Source organism: Emys orbicularis, chromosome 7 (assembly GCF_028017835.1).
Source record: "Emys orbicularis isolate rEmyOrb1 chromosome 7, rEmyOrb1.hap1, whole genome shotgun sequence".
Classification (NCBI taxonomy): domain Eukaryota; kingdom Metazoa; phylum Chordata; order Testudines; family Emydidae; genus Emys; species Emys orbicularis.
In genome coordinates, this window is record NC_088689.1 from 99,848,623 (window position 1) to 99,870,168 (window position 21,546).

A 21,546-nucleotide genomic window follows, 5' to 3' on the forward strand; every position below is an offset into this window, starting at 1 on the left:
CAAAACAGGTTTTCTGCGAGCTAACAGTCTTAACAGAACACTGTAATAATGCCGGGGATGTGCTCAGATGGATAGAGCACTGCCCAGGGATTCAGGAGAGCTTGGTTCTGCTTCCAGCTCTGACCTATTGGGTGGCTTTGGGCAAGTCATTTAATCTTGCTGTGCCTCAGTTTCCCCATTTGCAAAAAGGGCACAATTATGTTGATCTTCCTATTAGATCTGCTTAAAAATTTCCATGTGACTGCTTCTCTTCCTCACACACGATGGCTTTTTGACAAAATGGAAATTTTCACTAAACTTTTTAAAGGAAAAAATATCAACGTATCTATGGAAAAGCTATGGAGAGAGAAATAGATATACATGAAATAATGTTGGAGTGTTAATGGGTTTGAAAGCAAGCTTAATACATTCACCCTTTCCCAGTGCAAACTGAGAAGAATGAATGTAAATGTTGCTGGCCAGAAAACAGAAGAGGTTTTCACACCAGAGCAGGCAATTCTGGGCTGCTGACATGAAAATAATGAGGGGACAGGCCATGCCAGCAGTCTCTGTAGCACTGCCAGCATGTGGGGGTCCTGCAGTGATCCGCTCAGCTCATGCTAGTCACTGAGGCATGTAGCTGTCTGTAGAAGCTGGTTGCTTGCATAAACTGAACATCCCAGTGAAGAGCCAGATCCTCAGCTGCTGTAATTCGGAATCACTCCCTGGAAGATGAGGAAACTATGCCAGTTTATACCAGCTGGGGATCTGGGCCCATTGACTCCACTGGAGGTACAACCAGTTTACACCAGCTGGGGATCTGGGCCCATTGACTCCAGTGGAATTACACTGATTTGCACCAGCTGGGATCTGGCCCACTGTAGCTTGTATGTCCCTAGGCCACTTTGTCCCATTTCATCCTCCTTTTCTCTTCTCTTTTTCCCATTGGGCCATATTCAGAGGTGCTATAAGTTACAAAACAGTTAGTGTCTCTTTCCTGGTAGTGCAGAAGTTGCATCCAATATATGTGGCAGGGGACAATGGATTGTCTGGTCTAATGGTTAGAGCAGGGGGGGCTGGGAGGAAGGACTCCTGGGTTCTGTTCCAGGCTCTCGTTGGAGTTGTGGAGTCTAGCGATTGGAGCAGAGTGGTGATGTGGGCTGGGATTTAGGACTCCTGAGTTCTATTCTCAGCTCTAGATGGGAAAGCAGAGTCTAGTGGTTAGTGCAAGAGACTAGCAACTAGAACCCTTGGGTTATTTTCCCATCTCTGTCACAGATTCACCCTGAGATCTTGCAGTAAATAACTTTTTGCCTTATCCATGAAAATAGAGGGGTGATAATCCAGACCAGTTTGTGAAGTGCTTTGTGATCCTTTGGTAAGCTGAGCTGCACCTTTGCAAGTTATTATTTTAATAGGAGCTTTTCCTTTACTCTTGTCTCTTGCAGTCCAAGTTGCAATGACCAAAACCAAGATCCCTTTTCAGAATACAAGATTGGGCTTCTGAAATTGTACAGCATTTTCACTGCAAGAAAATATATTAAACTCCCACATAAACTCCTTTATTTAGCTCAGGATTTTGCAATAATATTCCTTTGTTACAATAAATAGATCCTTTCCCATATTTTTTTAACCTTTTGTTAAAAATTTGCACTTTTCACATATAATCCTTTTCCCTCCATTTTTTGTTAAGCATATACATTTATTTATGGGTAGGGTTAAACCTAGTTGAAGCTGGTGAGTGTAATAACCGTCTTTCACTCAGGATAAGTGTAAAAAGCAATGGAGTTCCTTTATGGAACCAGGTAGCTGAAACAATAGAAGCCACCACCCAAAACACAGATACATGGTAAGGCTCGAGTAGGAGCTGAGTCATGTGGCCCTAGAGGTTTCCCTGGTGATTGATACAGCAAATCACAGGGACTTGGGCATTATTTGGGGAACTGTGTCTGCGTGGGAGAGAGAAGCAGCAGAAAACCAAAGACACAGCCACAAGAAACACTAGCAGCATCACTCTGAGAAAAAGCTAAGAGAGAGATAGCTTTTGGGCTAAGTGCTGGTATGAAAGAGGCTTGGAACTTGTGACATTCCCCTCTGGTGTTATCAGGAGCGGTGATCTGCTAGGTCACTCCAATCCTTGACTCTGGGAGCCAGCCTTACCCTTCTCTGCTGTGAGAACCCCCTCTCCTGGGCTGTTCACACACAGCCTCTGGCATGTAAACTGCTCCCAGCTACTTGCAACTGAATGACACTAGCCAATATCTCCGGTCCCAGACACAACCCTAGGAACCTCCGTCTTGCAGTGTCCAGTTATGCCTGCTGGACGCTGCAAGCTTATATGAGTTCGTCAATTTAACAAAGAAATTGATATGTACCAGGCTTGTTATCCCAAGGGGAGTCTCTGACACACTTCAAACCAAACGCACTGCTTCAGGCAGAACAAACAAACAAATTTATTAACTATAATGATAGATTTTAAGTGATTATAAGTCAAAGCATAACTAGTCAGATTTGGTCAAATGAAATAAAAGCAAAATGCATTCTAAGCTGATCTTAACACTTTCAATGTCCTTACAAACTTAGATGCTTCTCACCACAGGCAGCCAGGCTCTCCCTTTTGATCAGCACTTCAGTTGCTTGGTGTGGTGTCTGTAGATGTAGATGGAAGCGAGAGCATGGCAAATGTCTCTCCCTTTTATCATGTCCTTTCTTCCCTCTTGGCTTTGCCCACCCCCTTCAGATTCAGGTGAGCATTACCTCATCACAGTTCCAAACTGACCAAAGGAAGGGGGGTGACTCCCTCGAGAGTCCAACAGATTCTTTTGTTGCTGCCTAGGCCAGCGTCTTTTGTTCCTGTGAGGCTGGGCTGGGTTTGTCCCATATCTGCCCTGATGAGGTGTGAACTGCCCCTCTGTTCCTGGAGAGTTTTTGCCTGGGCTTGCTTTAAGCCATGAGGATACATTTTCAGCCTCATAACTATATACATGAAATCATAACCTATCACATTACTGTAACAATTACTATAACATCACTATAACAACCGTGCTCAGTGCATCATGAGCCTTCCGAAGACACCCAACATGACAAACTTTGCATTGGATACCACGCAATCATTTTATAAAGATGAACGTGGGGGGTAGGCTGTTCCCCTGAGGGACAGAGCGTCCCAGAACTGTGAGCAAGAAACTGCCTCCTGTTGTTTGATTCCTTCTGTGTTCTGGGAAACAGGACTTACTGCATACTTCATAAATAAACAGGATTGCATAAAAGAAATACCTGACTCCATCAGTTGCTCCTCCTCATGGAAACAATGTGCAGGATCCCAAAAATTGCTTAACTGCTCGGGTCACAAAAGGGTAACAGTTTCATTATTAACAAGCAGCACAAAGTCCTGTAGAAAAGCAAATGTATGTTCATGGAATCCTACATGGGCCAGATCCTCAGCTGGTGTAAATCAGTACAGCTCCATTGGCTTCAACAGAGCTATGTTGATTGGCACCAGCTAAGGATCTGGGCCACAGATGTTAAAACGGGAACACACCTCACCCAGCTCTCTGCTGGTGCAAGATGTGGTGTATTTGCCAATTACTATTAATTATTATTTGTATTATGGTAGCACCTATTGAACAACTGAGATTGGAACTTCATTGTGCTATGCAAACACATAGAAAGAGTCAGTAACTTGATTGCTCTGTGCCTAAGTTTCCCTATCTGTAAAATGGAGATAATAATAATTCCTTTTTCTATTTAGATTGCAAGGTCTTTGGGGCACAGACTGTCTCTCACTAGCTGTTTGTGCAGCACCTGTCACAATGGGGCCTTGATCTCGGTGGGGGCCCCTTGACACAACTGAAATACAAATAGCGATAGCAAAGCAAGGGTGCCTTATGAAATAGAAGAAGGTAGTTACAATTGTGCAAAGTTGGAGAAACGGTTAACAGGATACATTGGGATGCAACCATTTAATGAGAATCTCACCAGTAAATCACTATGCAGGAATATCTGCCCCGGGAAATTTGAGATGTGCCTGTTTTTTCCTCGTGTTCATCTATTCTGATTTTTCCTCCTATCATGAGGCAAAAAGTTTGCTGTTCCTAGGTGCAGAGTATTGTCTGGTGAGTTAGAGCTGAGAGCCAGGACTCCTGAGTTGTCTTCTGGAAGGAGAGTGGGGTCCAATGGCAAAAGGAGGGAAGACTTGGATTCTGCTCCTGGCTCTGGGAGGGGAATAGGGTCTACTGCAGGGGTAGGCAACCTATGGCATGCGTGCTGAAGGCGGCACGTGAGCTGATTTTCAGTGGCACTCACACTGCCCGGATCCTGGCCACCGGTCCGGGGGGCTCTGCATTTTAATTTAATTTTAAATGAAGTTTCTTAAACATTTTAAAATCCTTATTTACTTTACATATATAACTAAACTATTGTTGTATTATAGACTTATAGAAAGAGACCTTCTAAAAACATTAAAATGTATTACCGGCACGCAAAACCTTAAATTAGAGTGAATAAATGAAGACTCGGCCCACCACTTCTGAAAGGTTGCCGACCCCTGGTCTAGTAGTTGGAGTTGGGGTCGGAAGTAGCACTAGGACTCCTGGGTTCTCTTCCTAACTATGCCACAAGCTTTGCTGTTTGAGGTTCAGCAGGTTGTTTTACCTGTTTGTGCTGCAGGTTATAAGCCTTCATCACTACCCTATCTTATGAAATAATGGGCTAGATCTTCAACTGGTGTAATTCAGCAGAGCTCCAGTGACTCCAGCTGGGGCCTGGCCTTTAATTGGTGAGCAATGGAGCCTTTTCAAAGCAGTGCTGTGTAACAAAACCTCTTAATGTGTGTACTGCACTCAGACTACTCTATCTATGAACATTAGACCAGATCACTAGCCCCTTCCTATATACACTCAATTCAATGGACAGTTGACTACACAGGCAATGTCAGACCATGACCCATATTTGCAGCATGAGCAGCATGTGTTGGATTCTTGCAGTGAGCTATATGGGATGTTGAACTAGAGGGAGATGCTGTGCAGAGCAGTTGGGACATGTTCCCCTTTTGCTTTCTAGCCAATCGCACTGTATAAATACTTCCAGCAGGAATAGAATAATAAAAGATATAAAAGCTAAAAAATGTGCTTCATTTTTCTCTCCTTAGCTCACTTGTTTGGCTGGATCTGGCTATGTGGAATGAAGGAGGACATTCATTTGTAGTTCATCGTTGAGCGTATGTCTTGATCTTAATAAAAAAAAGAAGAAATAAATAAATATCAGTGTTTGCAGAATCATCAAGAGAAGTGATTAATTTAAAACAGATGCTCAAAGCTAATGCAAATTTTTGTTTTTTTTTAAAAAGTTCCAGGGTGTGTGTTTGTTTTATTTATTTTTACAAAACCCGTAACTAAAGTTTATTTTTTCCCCCCCAAAATTTTTATTTTTTTTATTTTTGACAAAACCTGACTATGAAAAATGTTCATTTTTCTTGAAATTTTCCACTTTTCTTTTAGGAACCCAAAACCAAAATATTTTAATTTCTTTCTGAAAATTTCTGTTTATTTTTGACGAAACCCAAAAACAAAAAAAAATAATTAAAATGAATTTCTTTCAAACAAAACCAAATAATGTTTTTTTTTCATTTTCCTGGGATTTTTGATGAAGCTGAAACTAATCCCCCCCCCCTTCCTCCCACTTTCAGTGGCAAGAGAGAAATGGAGACAAAAATGACTAAATTGGAGGTGGAAAAATGAAAAATTTCTATAAAAATGTTGAGAACAGTGAAATATCTGTTCCTGTTTGGAACACACAGATCGAAAACCACTTCCAGGTTTTCGAGAAATGTCTTTTTTATTCTGGTTAATTACACAAATGCCACTTACTGTCTTTCCACTTCGTCTATGGTCTCAGGCAATGGCACGTTGTGTGTCTCTGGCAGTAGGCAGGTTGCGATGCCGGAGACAATAGGGGCAGCTCCATAGATAATCAGGGGCAGGGATGGGAAGAATTCACCAGTCAGCCGAACAAGTGGAGCCATGATGCTACCAACCCGAGCCATGGTGCCGCCTAGTCCCAGCCCGGTCTGCCTGCAACAGCCATAAAAGGTACCCGTCTGAGCTTGGGCTATTGGGCCAGAGCCCCAGCTGGTGTAAATGGGCCATAGCTCTGAAGTCAATGGAGTGACACACTAGCTTTGGACTTGAATTATTGACTCCAAAGAAACTATGGCCCATTTACATCAGCTGGGCATCTGATCCCATTGATTCCAATGGAACAACGCTGAGTTACACCAGCGCTGGATTTGAACCATTGATTCCAGTGGAGCTACGGTCAATTTACACCAGCTGGGAATCTGGCCTCGTCGACTCCACTGGAGCAATGCCAATTTACACCTGCTGGGGATTTGGCCTCATTGACTCCAATGGAGAGATACCAATTTACACAAGCTGGGGATCGGACTCTTTAAATGTGTATTTCAGAGGGGATTTCCCCTGTAAAAAGAAGATGTGGTCTGAGCATAGGACGCAGGAATAACTGAAATGGAGGCTATAATGAAAATTGTGATTCACTTCTCACTTAAACTGGTGTAACTCGACTGATATAGCGAGATAAGAGTACAGACAATGAGAGAGAGAAAAGAGGATGTATGGGACGGATAGATAGAACTCTAGCTCTGAGGACTCAAGTGGCATGGAGAGCTTGTACAGGCCCTGTGCAGAGGGTTACATTTCACTCTGAGAGCACAAGTCAGCTCTGTGATGTCTGAATTCTCTACACTTTACAAGTCATCAAACGAGTTCCACGGAGCGCAGCCAAGGTCACAGTTTGCTGATAGAGCTTCCTAGGCAGCAGTGGGGTCAGGTGCTGGCTTCTAGATACCTGATCACCGTTGGGAACAGCTCTCCAGAAAATATATAGGCACAGTTAAATGATGCAGCCAGGGAGCCTTTTCCGATCACAGCGAAGACCATGCGCATGGTCTGCAGTTCTGGAGAGAGGGAAAAATAGGGTGTTTCAGCCTAAGTCAGGAGTGACTCAGGTATTATTACATGCAGTGTTGGTGTAGCCGTGTCAGTCCCAGGATATTAGAGACAAGATAGGTGAGGTAATAGCTTTTATTGGACCAATTTCTGCTCGTCTGTCTCACCAACAGAAGTTGGTCCAATGAAAGATATTACCTCACCCACCTTGTGTCTCAGTTATTGCAGGAATTCTGACCATAGACCAGTGATTCTCACGAGCAGCAGTAAAGAAGTGAGATGACCTCTGCATATGGTGTTGGTAGGGCCACCCTAAACAAGGTTGGGTGATCCAATGGGCTTGGAGTCAGGATACCTGGGTTTTGTTCTCAGCTCTGCTGTATGATCTTATGCAAATCACTTCACCTCTCTCTGTTTCTGTTTGCCCTCCCAACCTTTGTCTGACTTGGCTATTTAGATTGTAAGCTCTTTGCAAGTGATGGTCCATGCCCTAGTGTGTCTGTGCAGCCCTTAGCACAATAGGGCCCTGATCTCATTTGGGGCCTTTATGTATCACTGTAATAAAAATAATTATAATAACACCACCAGCCCGGATCCTCAGCTGCTGAAGACTATGGAGGTAGGCTGCTTGATACCAGTAGAAAATCTGCTTCACTATGTCCAGTTCTAGTCCACATTTTAAAAAGGAAGTTGAAAAATTGGAGAGGGTGCAGAAAAGAGATTTGAGGTCTGGAAAACCTGTCTTACAATGAGAGATTTCAGGAGCTTCATCTATTTAGCTTATGCATTGGGTGGTTCTGGGATGGCTTGATCATGGTCTATAAATACCTACACAGCAAGATGATTTCTGATGCAGAGGGCCCTTCAATCTACCAGACAAAGGCAGAATGAAATTGAGTGGCTAAAAATTGATGCTAGACAGATTTCAACTAGAAATAAGGCTCACATTTGAATTTTTAAATTCAGTGGACGTATTTCTAAAAGATACTAGCTCAACCATCAGATATGGGCTTGATGCAAGAATTACTAGTGAGGTTCTCTGGCCCATGTTATACAGGAGGTCAGATTAGATGCTGCTGCTTAACTCTTATTTAACGCTTTGCATTGGTAAATCACAAAAGCTCTTTACAAAGGAGATCACTGTCATTACCCCCAATTATGGGGAAACTGAGGCACATAGAGGCGAAGTGACTTGCTCAAGGTCACCCTGCAGGCCAGAGCAATGAATAGAACCTAAGTCTTCAGAGTCCCAGTCTAGTAGTTTGTTCACCAGATCATACTGCCTTCCCCTTCTGGCCTTCAATGTGTGGGTCAGATCCTCAACTGCTCTAAGCTGGGAAGACTACTAGATATATAAACTCCTATGTATGGTCCAGCCGACTACAATGGGACAAAGAAGCACATTGTGTTAGTGTGGGATATACTACAGTTGAACTATGCCAATTTATATCAGCTAAGGATCCAGCCCACTGTTCCATGGTTAAGCAAATGCTCTGATGCCCGGACATTTTCATAGTTTCATAGAGTTTAAAGCCAGAAGGGACCATTAGATCATCTGGTCCGACCTCCTGCATGTCACAGGTCATTAAATTTCACCCCGTTACCACCCTATGTTGAGCTCAACAATTTAAGTTAAACCAAAGAATTTTAGTCTTTATAGAACTAAACTGTTGTGTGTCCCAGGCCAAGAACAGGAGAGACCGAGGGGCCGCTGATGTCTTTGCAGGCTATTGATTAGGCTGAAAAAGGCCCAGATGATCCCATTAGATATGTGACTCTCCCCCTCCCCCCCGCAAAGGAAGAGGAAACCCCCCTAAGGTCCCTGCTATTGTGATCTGGGGGGAAATTCCTTCCTGACCCAAAATCTGGTTTTTAATTGGACCCCGAGCATGTGATCAAGACACACCAACTGGGCACCTAAGGCAGAATTTTCATACCACCTCACAGCACTGGTCTACTCTGTTCGTGTCCCATCTCTAGCTGTGGGAAATTTGTACAAGAGTCCCTTGAGCAACTGAACCCTTGAAAATCCCTTATTCCATCCCATAATGAGCAAATCCTCTCTCACCTTGTGGCACAAAAATATTAGCTAGGATGCACAGTCCGGCTAGGACCAAGGAAAAGGCCTGGGAGAAACGGCGTCCAATGAAAATGATGGTGAGGACTGAGATGAACTTGGCTGGAAAATCAACTGCTCCAAAGATCAGCTGGGTCAAGTAGACATTGACATTGAAGTTCTGCAAGTCCATGGCCAAGCCGTAATAGGAAAAGCTGGTGGAGAACCTGAAATGGATGGTGCAGAGATACGCCCATGGGTTAGAGCTGGTCAGAAAATTGGGAGGGGTGGTCACAATTTTTTTTGATGAAAATGAAAAAAACAATGTTATCTATATTTTCCACTGAAAATTTGTGGTGAAGATTTGAATACCAAAATGTTTTGGCCAAAACATAAATATTTCTGTTCGGAAATGCTGCTATGATGCCTCATGGGAACTGTAGTTTGGGTACCTGATGCTCCCGTTCTCTTCTATGGGCCGGACTCTCAGGTTGGACTACATCTCCTATGATGCACCATCATCCTCCCTCTTGAAAAGGGAAGGCAGTGCATCATGGAAGTCCCTGGCTGAGATGTATCATGGGAGATGTAGTCCACCCAGGGAGCCAGTTCCATAGAGTACAACAGGGACATGAAACTACAACCCCCATGAGGCACTGCAGTAGCATGTCAGAATTTAAATATTAAAGTATGTTGCAGTTTGAATGTTTAGTTTTTTCTGTGAAAAACTGAAATTTTTTGCAGGAAGCAGACATTTGCAAAAAAACATTTGTTTAATCAAAACTCCAATTTTCTGCTGAAAAACAGTTTTGGCAGAAAAATTTTGACCAGGCCTAATGTTAATACATATCTAGGGCCCTACCAAATTCACAGTCCATTTTGGTCAATTTCACAATCATAGGATTTTAAAAATAATAAATTTCACGATTTCATCTTTTTAAATCTGAAATTTCATGGTGTTGAAAGTGTAGGGGTCCTGACCCAAAAAGGAGTTGTGGGGGGATCGCAAGGTTATTGTGTGTGTGTGTTGGGGAGGGGGGGTTGTGGTATTGCTACTTTTACTTCTGTGCTGCTGCTGGTGGCAGCACTGCCTTCAAAACTGGGCAGCTGGAGTCGGAGAGTGGTGGCTGCTGACCGGGATCCCAGCTCTGAAGGCAGAGCCGCCGCCAGCAGCAGTACAGAAGTAGGGATGGCAGGTATGGTATTGCCACCTTTACTACTGTGCTGCTGCCTGCAGAGCTGGGCCCTCTGTCAGCAGCCGCCACTCTCCGGCCGCCCAGCTCTGAAGGCAGCAGTGCAGAAGTAAGGCTGGCATGGTATGGTGTTGCCATCCTTACTTCTGCACTGCTGCTGGCGGAGCACTGCCTTCAGAGCTGGGCGCCCAGCCAACAGCCGCCACTCTCCAGCCATCCAGCTCTGAAGGCAGTGTAGAAGTAAGGGTGGCAATACTGCGACACCCCCTAAAATAACCTTGCAACTCCCCTGCAACTCCCTTTTGGTCAGGACCCCCAATTTGAGAAACAAATCTATATAGTATAGGGTAAAAACACACAAAAGACCAGATTTCACGGTCTGTGATGCGTTTTTCATGGCCGTGAATTTGGTAGGTCCCTATACATATAGGTAAATCTTTACTCTCCTTGTATTTGGGCTGTAGTACATAGCACTTAGACAACTGCATTTCATCTATAGACCTTGTTATCTTCATTGTCCAGGTGCGGTTCAGAAGTGGTTTGTCTAAGGATGCAGGGGGAGTGTGGTTTAGAGCACCAGACTGGAGGTCAGGACACCTTGGTTCCATTCCCAGATCTGCCACTGACCTGCTGTGTTAACTTAGGTAAATCTCTTCCTCACTTTCATTCTCTCACCCCTTTTTCTATTTAAACTGTCAGCTCTTCAGGGCAGGGACTGTCTCTCACTAAGTCTGTGCAGCACCTGGCACACTGTGGACCCTGAAGTTAGTCGGGGTCTGTGCAGCGCCCAATGTTGGCTGGGTGCTGTGCTCATTTACACCAGTAGAAGAGCTGGCTCCTTATGCTTCAATATCTTTGCCTCAGCAAAATGAAAGAGCCCACTTGCCATATGCAGGAGACTCCGCAGGAGATTTTGCGCATGGTGGGTGTGCGTACCAGGTCCGTGATGGTATGGCTAGATTTGGCTGAGGACAGTTCCTTCTGCATGTTGGATTTCAAGACCTAGATGGAGAAGAGAGCGTGTGGCAAATGGTATCCGTGAGAACGAAGCAATGAATAGCAGGGACAAGTGCTAGTTAATACCATTGTGTATGAAGTTCCCAGCACTGCTCAAATAAGGCTCACCCAGACTGAAGGTTTGGATTCCTCTACCTACAGGGCCAGATCCTCAGCTGGTGTAATTGGCATAGAATCATTGCTTGGATGGAGCTATGCCCATTTGCACCAGCTGGCTATCTGGCCCCATTGACTCTAATGGAGCAACAGTCAGTTTACACCATCTGGGGATCTGACCCCAGTGACTCCTTTGGAGCAATGGCCAATTTACATCAGCTTGGGATCTGGCCCCATTGACTCCAGTGGAGTGATGGCAGTTTTACACCAGCTGGGGATCTGGCCCAATAATTTCATGCACACTTCCCTGTTGACAATTCAGCTGTCCACTGATAGCTTAGGGCATAGGTCGGCAACCTTCGGCACGCGGCCCATCAGGGTAATCCGCTGGCGGGCCGCGAGACATTTTGTACGTTAACCACAGGCATGCCCCCCCCGAAGCTCCCAGTGGCCGCAGGGACGTACTGGCCGCCACTTCCCACAGCTCCCATTGGCCAGGAATGGCAAACCGTGGCCACTGGGAGCTGTGGGGGGGCCGTGCCTGTGGTCAACGTAAACAAAATGTATCGTGGCCCGCCAGCTAGGGTGACCAGATGTCCTGATTTTATAGGGACAGTCCCGATTTTTGGGTCTTTTTCTTATATAGGCTCCTATTACCCCCCACCCCCGTCCTGATTTTTCACACTTGCTGTCTGGTCACCCTACCGCCAGCAGATTACCCTGATGGGCCACGTGCCGAAGGTTGCCGATCCCTGGCTTAGGGATACAGGTATCCCCTGACTGGGTCAGACCAGTGGTTCTTTCAGCCTCTGACAATGGCCAGTACCAAGTGCTTCAGAGGAAGGTGAAAGAAACCTTTTAGTTATGGTATAACCTGTCCCCAGGGACAGGGTCCTCCTAACCCTCACTAATTAGAGATCAGTGTATGCCCTACATCATTCAGACTGATGGGGAGGATGGTCTAGTGGTTTGGGCACTAACCTAAAATTTAGATGCCGGGTTTAATTTCCTGCTGTACCACAGATTTCCTGTATGACCCTGGGCAAGTCACTTAGCCTCTCTTTGACTCAGTTCCCCATGTGTACAATGGAGATAATAGTGCTCCCCTGCTTCATGGGAGAGCTGTGAGGGTAAATACATTCAGGAGTGTGAAGTGCTCATAGATCATAGAATATCAGGGTTGGAAGGGACCTCAGGAGGTCATCTAGTCCAACCCCCTGCTCAAAGCAGGACCAATCCCCTATCATGAGGTGATAGGGCCATATAGGGTGTTTAAATTAATAGTTTACATCCCTTCCAAAACTCTTGTTTATTTTTTATTAAATTCTTCCTTTGGATTTTCTCCTTATCCATATAAATGTCTGATCCTTTCCTGAATCCTGCTATGTTTGTATCTTGTAGCAGTGAATTCCAATGGAAATTATTTGTGACAAAGTATTTACTCTTATCAGTTTTAAATGTGCAGTCTTTACATTTCAGCAACCAGTCTCGTCAACCCCAAATCTTCAAAAATCATGGTTTACCCTCACCTCAAAAAATCCTGTGATTGTCTTAAAAAACATGAGATTTTAAATATATAAAAAACGTTGGGTTATTTTTATTTGCTTTCTGTTTTTTGAACTTTAAAAGACACTTGGGTCACATTTTCAAGCTTTTCTTCAAAACAATGAGTACTAGGAAGTTACTTTTTTTTTTTAAATGAAAGCCAAGGTTGTCTCAGAATGACCTCTCTCCAGTAGTCCAGGGCATCAGATATCATAAGACTCACAATAAAATTATAGTGTTGATGGCACTGCATCGCCTTATTCTTCCATTCTGGGAACAAACGTTCCCAGTCTACCTTCTCCATCCCAGTCATTGTTCTGCATCTATTTGTCTGACTATCATGTTCCTTCTTCCTCCACACTAAATAATCCCAGTTAGAGTTGGTTGAAACTCAAAATGTCCATTCTGTGTGAAGTTCCAACATTTTGAAATTTCCTTTCATCCCGAATTGGAACAAAAAGTCAAAATTGCCACTGGAACAGAATTTCAAAATAAAAATAAAAATTCATTTGATAAATATAGAAACAATCTAATCAAACCAAAACATTTTGATAAGGTATTTTGACTTCACCATTTTGACTTTTTATGTATAATATAATAATATATAATTATATTTTCCAAAAATATTCAGCCTGAGGCAGACACTCAGCATGGAAATTTTTAGCTTGAACAGTTATTGTTTGGGAAAGCTATAGGCAACTGAAAACAGGATCTTATAATGGGAAGTGTCAGGCAACCTTAATAATAAATGGTGCTAACAGGCCTGCATATATTATATTATAGACAAAATGTAGTGCTTTTGACCTTAAAAAACATTTCGATAATTTTTGATGAAAATTTTAACGCCATAAATAAGTTCCCATGAAATGTTTCCATTTAATCAAATCAGCATTGTCTGATGGATTACTGTTGTGTTGGAACATTTTCCACCAGCTGTAGTCCCAATTTATTGCTAAGGTTCTGGCCAGGCTCTTATTCCATCTCTTTGTTCACTCTATTTCTGCCACATCACTTTATGAGAGGGTGACCAGAACAGAATACATTAGCCCCAAACTTCATACTGCAGCTTTGTAGAAGCCTGTCACCATGCGCTGGACCCAGGACCTGGATCAGCCCAGTCTGTGGTGGTACATCATAGGAACACCCCTTCGATGCTGCCTTCCTGTTCTCCACAAACTTTGCATTAGATCTTTTCTTTTCAAATAAGTTGCAAGCTGTTGTGTTTGCAAAGAAGATCTTGAAAGCATGACCTGGGTGCAAATGCCTGCCTGAGTTTGTAGAGAGCCTGAGACAATAACTTGGAGAGATGTGAACAATCATTTTAAGGACTTATAGGCAGAGCTTATTTTGTGGAAAGGGCATGGACTCCCCCCCCCCCATTTTAACCCCAGTTTGGACCATCTGGTTTGTCTATGGGACAATAAGGGCCTCTATGGATTCTTTACCTCAGTGCTGAGTTTGTCTCCTTCTTCCATTTTCCCATTGATCCTGGCAACCTTTCTCAGCCCTTTCACTGCCTGTTCTGGTTTTCCTGATATCACCAGCCAGCGGGCAGACTCTACAAACAACCTGCCAACAAGACGAAGCCAAGACAATAGTTTTGATTCTCAGTTACACTTCTCTCTTAAAGCTGGGAATAGAATACAGGAGTCCTGACTCCCAGCTCCTACCCCTGCTCTAACCCACTAGACTGAACTCTTTTGGCTCTTGAAGGGAAGTGGTGTCTAGCAGTTAGAGGAGAGAAGAGGAAGTGGGTGTCAGGACTCCTGGTTTCTATTCCCGGGTCTGGGAGGAGAGTGGGGGGACTATCTGGTTAGAATGATGGGATGCAGGACTCCTGGGTTCTTTGGGCGGGAAGTGGTGTCTAGTGGTTAGAGCAGGAAAGTGACTGGGAGTTAGCAAGGCTAAAGAAGGACTTAAATGGTCCTCTATCCAAGAGGTACATTACATACCTAGGAAGGGGGGAAAGAATTGCCGGAAATAATTCAAGCTATTGATCAACATACATACCAGGAGTAAAGAAAGAAGACAAAGAAAGGCAGGGAGACTGTGAGCTGTAGCCAGCGCCAATCTGGGATAGCGTAGGCCACCCCAGCCAGAATGAATTGTCCAGTAGTGTAGGAGTATCCATTGATGGTGCCCACAATGGCCCGAACATTGGTGGGGATCCACTCTATGCCTGGGTAGAGAAAACATGGGGCCCACTGGGTCAGTATGTAGTGCAGGTCCCCTCCCTCACTCTGTGCCTGCACTGCAGAAGAGCGCTAAGGAGGCAGTGTTAGCTCAGGCTGTAGCAGTTCGTAAGTTTTAACTCTGGAGGTCAGTGGTTGTGATTCCAGAGTCCTGGCTCTCTTTCTCTCTCTCACTCACACACAGAACATTATTTGGGATTAGTAGTCTGGACTCCTGGGTTCCATTTCCAGCTCTGGATGAAGGAATAGGGTCTAGTGGGTTAGAACAGGAGCAGGGCAAGGAGTCAGGACTCTGGGCTTCCATCGCTGGCTCTGTTAGCAGCGTGTGTTCTGTGGGTTAGAGCAGGTGAAGAGGACTGAATGTCAGGACTCCCAGCTCTGGGCAGGCTGAAGTGGCGCATACGCTTGTGCTGGGCCCACTACACAGGGTGAATTTTGTTCTGTCCTGGTTCTCCCAGGAGCAGACACCAGGTGTCCGGTGCTATCAGAGGCACCTTTATAAGATTGGCTGGAGAGTAACTTGCCTCTGCTCCTTAGTCTGCTGGGATCATTCAGACCTGAAGCGCCTACTTACACAGCGAGACAGAATTGACCGAGATGCCAGAAATGGCCAGGCCGGTGAGGAAGCGGAAGACGCAGTACGTGGTGAAGTTGGGGGAGAAAGCAGCACAGATGCCTGTTACCGCCATTTGCAGGTAGCACCAGATCAGGAGGGCTTTCCGGCCAAACCTGCAGCACAGAGAACAGAGTTAATGGGAGGTGGGGAGATCAGGAAGCTGGCCCAGGGCAGGGAATTTGGAGGCTGATATGATTGCACCATATGGCACCCATTACTCCTACTTTGGTGATCTCAGCTGCCTCTAAGCACTGTTTGCAATGGAGAGTGCTTGAACCAAAATTCAGGGTTAGGAATTAATTTGAATGCATGACGTTATCCCAGTACACTTCTGCCGATGCCCCTCAAGCCCGAACTGCAGCCCTCCTGCTGTTCTAGCCCTGGCCTCCCCTCCCCCAGCTCTGTGATGCCCCTTAACCTTAACCCTGTTCCCTCTGCCAATTCGTATCAGTTGTGACCTGCAGCATTCCCAGCAATCCCTCCCCAGGGCCACTACACAGTCCTGACCTGCAGGCAGTAGGTACATAACCATTGTGACATGTTTTTGGAGCTGGGGTTGGTGTGGCTCCAGCTCACACTAGCAACATGAAAGCGTGTGGAGCTCGGAGTCGCAGCCTCACCATCTCACCTGTCCGCGAGGCATCCAAACACAGCTGACCCCACCAGCACACCAGCCATGTAGAGCGACTGCGCCATTTGCCGGAGTGTCCTGGACTCACACACCAAATCCCACTGCACGGGGGGAAGAAAACAGAGACCAGTGAGAGCAGGAAGATTTCAGGGCACACATTGCCTGAGCTGGAACTTTTTGGAAGTGCCTATGGGTGGCGGGGAGGGGATGTTGGACATGCTGTAGTCTGGTCTGTAGAGAGGATACTTTGATCCCCGGGTCTCGATATTTTGCTCCAGGCAGACACAGAGATGGGAAGAGGTGGCTTTAACCCACACTTGTGCTTCCCGTTTCTGGACCCTACTTAACCCCTGGGGTATGTGTAGAGTGGCCTCGGAGCTGCTCCGACTTCCACTCTTCCTCCTGATGCCCCTGGGAAGCAGAGCTCAGTGCAATCAGGCCACACCCCCTATGCTGGGGAGCTGGGAGTGGAGCATTTTTACAGGGCTGGGTTATCAAGGGGCTATTCACACCCCCACACTGAAAATCTGAGCCCCAAAAATCAGGCTCTGAAGTGGACACCCATGAGTAAAATTGGTGTACAGAGAACCCCTACAGTCAAGTGTGTGTATGGGGGGATGGGGAGAGCTATACTGGTCAGTCAGCAAACCTGTTACAGTATGAACAGTGGGTGTGGTCCCCTTGCCCTGTACCTGTAGAGTTGCCACCCATCCAGCTTTTCCCAGGGTCATCCCTTTTTTGAGGTAGCTGCCCTGGGAAATCTGTCAGGGTACTCAGTGCACCCTGCCGGTTTTATGGGCTCAGGATCATCTTGGATGTCCCATTTTTTTATACCTCAGAGGTGGCAATCCTACTACCTTGTGTGGTCAGTTATACCTGTGCCAAGGGGGAAAAATAGTCTGCCAGATCACAACAGTAAGAGATTTGGTGGAGGGACTGTCTCTTACTGTGTGTGTATATAGAGCCTAGTGCAACGTAACAGTCTACAAGCTATTGTGTTGTATTAGCATAGCACATATAGATCCCAAAGGCGATCTGGAGCCCCATTGTGCGAGGTGCTGCCCAGACCCCAACTGAGATCAGGACTCCATTGTGCCAGGCGCTGCACAGACCCCCGACCGAGATCAGGGCCCCAGTGTGCTATACCCACATAGTTAGAGACAGTCCCAAAGAGCTTACATTCTAAATAGACAAAGGACGGGAGAGGAAACAGAGAGGAAGTGATTTGCCCACAGCAGATCAGTAGCAGAGCTGGGAATAAAACCTGGGTCTCCTCCTCTCTCAGCCCAGTACCCTAGGCACTGATCCACACTGCCTCCCGATGACAGCACTGCCTGGACTATACAGAGTCAGATTTCTCTCACCTCAGTTATAATGGTGTCAGTGAACGGGCTCTTATCATAGGTCCACCCGTCTACACACGGCTCAGTATCCAGCTCTATGGTGTTGGTGCTTGTGGCATTTGGGTTTAGGAGCTGCCACTGGGTGGTGACAAACCGCTGGCACTTCTCTGGCTTCTGGCTCCTGTCCATGGGAATGGAAACCCAGAGCAGATCTTCAGCAGGTAGGCTGGCTGTGAGATTGGCATGATGGGTGTAGTTGGCCATGATGCGCACTTGACAGTGATGCTCTGGGATCCCAGCAGTGAAGTTCTGCAGGAGGTTATGGCTGGCCAGCATTAAGAGTGGGATGGCCAGGAATGCCACATGCATGACTTGAAAGCGTCCCATGCCACCAATGTGGTCCAGAACGTCTGGAAAACTCATGGCTCTTGGGTGGCGCCGGGTCGATAAAAAAAAAAATTACCAATGATGGATGAGAAGAATACACTCTTCCCCTGTGTTAGCAAAATATCTCAGTGGTTTGGCCAAAAAATAACTGCTCAGTGGTGCTGATTCACACCATAAAATGGAAGTATGGCCACTTGGGATGCTTATGCTGAACTTCTTGTAAGGGATGTGCATCCCCGCAAATAGTCCCTTAATACCACAGGTTAAAATTGCAGAAGGTGGCAAGTTGTCTTCATAACTTTGCAGGTTGCCACCTGCATTAAGTGTCTGTTGTTTTTCCTGTTGCTGCAGAAATCCCAGGTTAACTGGTCCCAGTTTGGCAAACAGTTGAGTCCCAAGTCAGTGGAAAGACACCCGTTCCAGGAATGCTAGATGGATTTTCTGCCAGGATTGAGTCCCTGCTAATCCCCAGGTTTTACCCTCTTGCAAACGGACTCGCTTTTATATAAAGGCTTGATGTGCTCAGCCAGTTAAAGTTTTACTTTGCTTATTTGGTGGATTAAGTCAGATAAGAAAATGTTTGACATGATTTGGCACAAAGGGCAGTGCAGGCAAAGGAACAAGTCTGCAGAGCATAGGGGACAAGAATTATGACCTTGGTTAGTATATTAGTGTTATAGGATGGGTATAGCATGGACTGGAATCTGGGCTGGATTCTGTATCATTTACTGCTGATGTAAACCTGGACTATTTGCTCTTGGGAGATTTTCGAAAGTGCTTTAATGAAGCACCCAGGTCCTCTTACCTTTTAGTCCCTAGGAGAGGAAATACCTCTTCCACACAAGACGTAATTAGACTGTGGAATTCAGTGCCACAAGAGGCATTTGAAAGTTCCACCCTACCTCAAGTTTATGGACCAGATCCCCAACTGGTGTAAATTGACTTTGGTGGAGCTACGCCAGTTTATGCCAGCTGGAGGTCTGATGCATCCGACTCACCCTCTGATCATACTTAGCTTTGTTTTCCGCTGTAACACTTTCATGTTATTCACAGTCACAGTTTTTAAGGCCAGAAGGGCCCACTGTGATCATCTAGTCTGACCTCCTGCATAACTCAGGCCAGAGGACTTTATCAGTTCCTGCTTGAACAAAAGTTTATCTTTTAGAAAAATGTCTTGATTTTAAAATTGCCAGTGATGGAGAATCCATCACAGCCCTTGGTAAGTTGTTCCAATGGTTAACTTCTCTCACTGTTAAAAAATATGTGCCTTATATGTAAACCAAAGCGCCTTATTTCTAGTCTAAAGTCCATCGTGGATGGAACAGATGCGTTGACTTCTGAGGCTGAATTCCAGACTATTTTTGGCCTGTATAGCAGTTCTAGGTGTTCCTCCAAGATGAGATCTCATGTTCGGTTAACATCACATGTGTGTTGGGGTCCATAATTCATTGACAATAGGCTGTGCCTTTCTCTCAGAAGATAGGACAAATGTCTCCCTAAATGAACGGTCATTGTGAGAACACAGGAATTGCCAGACTGGATCAGACCTGGGGTCAGTTTAATCCTGGGGACACTGGCCAGCACCAGATGTTTCAGAGGAAGGTGTGAGAATGCCAGAGTAGTCAGATGTGGGATAATCTTCTGGCCCCATCAAAATCTCATCCTGATTTTGAATAGTTAAAGGTGGAGGTTTAAATAGTTGATGCAGGAGGTTTAATATCCTTTCCCTTAGCATTAATTATGGCAACTTTAGATACTCTTAATATCCATATAAATGTCCAGTACCTCTTTACATGTTGCTAAATCCTTGGCCTTAATGACCTCCTGTGCCAGTAAGTTCTACACTCTAATTATGCCAGGGCTTGGAAACAGGTAGTACACACCCATCCCTCTCCTGACATGTCTCTGGAGGTACTATCATGTTCTCCATAACCTCAGCTTGGATTTTAAAAATTAGTAAATTTCCAGTAGTGCTGGTTGGGAACCAGAGTTTTCATTCCGTGGAAAATACTGACATCGGAACAAAAAGCCCAAACGTTGAAATTTCCTGCAGAATAACAATTCAGAAACATTTCATTTTGGAACCATCAGAATGTTTAGTTTTGATAGAAATGTTGGATATAGGACTGGAAGGGATCTCCTGGGTCATTGAGTCCAGCCCCAGCTATTGCAGGCAACCCAGTTATCTAGTGCCGATCAGAAATTTATCGAGCTCCATATTAAAACTAGTTGGATTGTTTGCCCCCCACTCCTGTTCCAGAACCTCCCTTCTCTGATGTTTAGAAACCTTCTTCTCATTTCTAGCCTCAGCTTGTTCCTGGCCAATTTATCTCCATTTGTTCTTGTGCCAAAATTGGCCTTTAGGTTCAATAGCTCTTCTCATTCCTTGGTGCTTACCCCCCACCCCTAATGTGTGTGTGTATATATATATATATAGAGAGAGAGAGAGAGAGAGAGAGCGCAATTGGATTCCCTCTTAGCCTTCATTTTCCTAGGCTAAACAAGCCCGGCTCCTTTAGTCTCTACTCGTAAGATGGACTCTCCACTCCTCTGATCAGCCTAGTAGACTTTCTCTACAGCTGTTCTGGTTTGAAATCATCTTTCTTGAACATCGTTGTTTGATAGTGTTGAAGATAAACATGTTGATTTTACCATTTTGTTTCATGTTGTTTCAATGTGTATATTAGGATATTAAATATAATATACTTGATATAGGCCTGATATTAAATATAATATAGAAATCTAATATAAAAGTAATATTTTAATATAATGTTAAAATTTTAAATGAAATGAATTGAAACATTTTGACTTTTTCCATTTGAAATTTTCATCAAAATCAACATGTTCCCACACAACATTAAATGTCAACAAAACCACATTTTTCAATGGAAAACTGTTCTGTCAGAAATGTTTCCATCGTCACTAATCTCCAGCTGTCATGGTTTTGAAGAAAAACTCAAATATATGAGCCACACGTAACCATTGCAGAGATAAGTTGGCAGAGAGCCTGGCACCATAGTTTGGAGAGGTTTGAACAGCCCTGTAGCGGGGCAGTAACCCCGCTCCTGCCCTGAAGGGTTAAAAACAGCCCTGGAGAGGGCTATGGCTGGGGAAAGGCTGATTGGGGAAGCAGCCTCAGCTGGGGCCACGCCACAGTCAGGCCGCAGCTGGCCCTATAAAAGGGCTGCTATCCAGCGTTCAAGAGTCTCTCTCTAGCTGTTGAGGGAGACGGGCCTGGCTGCTGGGAGACGAGTAGGGTATCTAAAGTGGAGCAGGGCTGGGGAAAGGCCAGAGGCGCTGGGGAGCTCCAGCCTGGAAAACCCCCAGGCTGCAGGCCTTGTTAAAGGCCGAGCAGGTACAGGGGTTGCAGAGAGGGCAGCCCAAGGGTAGGCAGAGGCAGCAGGTCCAAACCCTCCTTGCCGATGATGAGTAGCAATTATACTGCAGTCTGCCCCAGTGAGCGGGGGCTAGATGGTGACTGGCAGTAGCCCAAGACTGAGGTGAGGTGGGGATAGGGGGTTGGGGA

At 45.2% G+C, this 21,546-nt stretch overlaps 1 protein-coding gene across 1 annotated transcript; it reads right to left on the bottom strand.

Moving 5' to 3' along the window:
- Positions 1-5,151: 5,151 nt before the first annotated feature.
- Positions 5,152-18,056, bottom strand: LOC135881231 (solute carrier family 22 member 6-A-like). The gene is made up of 10 exons (XM_065407804.1): positions 17,655-18,056; positions 16,288-16,391; positions 15,618-15,772; positions 14,862-15,030; positions 14,297-14,420; positions 11,080-11,195; positions 9,013-9,227; positions 6,844-6,952; positions 5,847-6,050; positions 5,152-5,209 (listed from the first exon to the last, which is right to left on the bottom strand). The coding sequence occupies exons 1-10, from the start codon at positions 18,054-18,056 to the stop codon at positions 5,152-5,154; spliced, it is 1,656 nt and encodes a 551-aa protein (XP_065263876.1).
- Between the last annotated feature and the right edge of the window lie 3,490 nt (positions 18,057-21,546).